At 68.0% G+C, this 606-nt stretch overlaps 1 protein-coding gene across 1 annotated transcript in view; it reads left to right on the top strand.

Annotated features, from left to right (window-relative positions):
• EMH_0020660 (uncharacterized protein) overlaps positions 1-69 on the top strand; it is a gene marked incomplete at both ends in the record, with an annotated part of 848 nt that extends 779 nt beyond the window's left edge. The window contains one exon of the mRNA XM_013501617.1: positions 3-69. Within this exon, the coding sequence (XP_013357071.1) occupies positions 3-69 (67 nt within the window). The remainder of the gene's footprint in view (positions 1-2) is intronic.
• Between the last annotated feature and the right edge of the window lie 537 nt (positions 70-606).

The following is a 606-nucleotide window of genomic DNA, read 5'->3' as shown; positions in this document are numbered from 1 at the left end:
CAGCAGCAGCAGCAGCAGCAGCAGCAGCAGCAGCAGCAGCAGCAGCAGGCACCCGTCTCAGCGGAATGAATGCTGTGCTGCTGCTTGCCTCCTCCCCAAGCGTGAATATCGGGGGGCCCCTGGGGCCCCCAAAACTGATCCCTAGGGTACCTTCATGGGGGCCCCCTGGGGGCCCCCCCTACAAGCCCCGCGCAGGGGCCCCCCATGCACCGCCAAGGGGGCCCCCTGGGGGGCCCCCAGGCCGCCCAATGGCTGCTGACACTTCGGGCTGTTCCTCCAGGGGGCCCCCCTGCAGCAGAGGCAGTGGGGGCCCCCCCTGCTGCTACTGGCTGCCCCCAGGGGCCCCGCGAAAGCGCAGGGGGCCCCCGTAAAGAAGAACGACCAGGGGGCCCCCTTGGTGGTGGGTGGGGGGGCCCCTAATACTGCTACTGCTACAGGGGCCCCCTTGTGAGTATCCTGTACCATTTTGCTCCTGCTGCTGCTGCTGCTGCTGCTGCTGCTGCTGCTGCTGCTGCTTCTGCTGCTGGTGCTGGTGCTGGTGATGGTGATTGTGGTGGTGCTAATACCCTTTTGGGGTTGGGGGGGGCCCCCATGGTGATGGGGGGC

Source organism: Eimeria mitis, genomic scaffold (assembly GCF_000499745.2).
Source record: "Eimeria mitis Houghton genomic scaffold, Emh_scaff721, whole genome shotgun sequence".
Taxonomy (NCBI): domain Eukaryota; phylum Apicomplexa; class Conoidasida; order Eucoccidiorida; family Eimeriidae; genus Eimeria; species Eimeria mitis.
The sequence above is the reverse complement of the archived record's forward strand: the minus strand, read 5'-3'. Positions and strand labels throughout refer to the sequence as shown.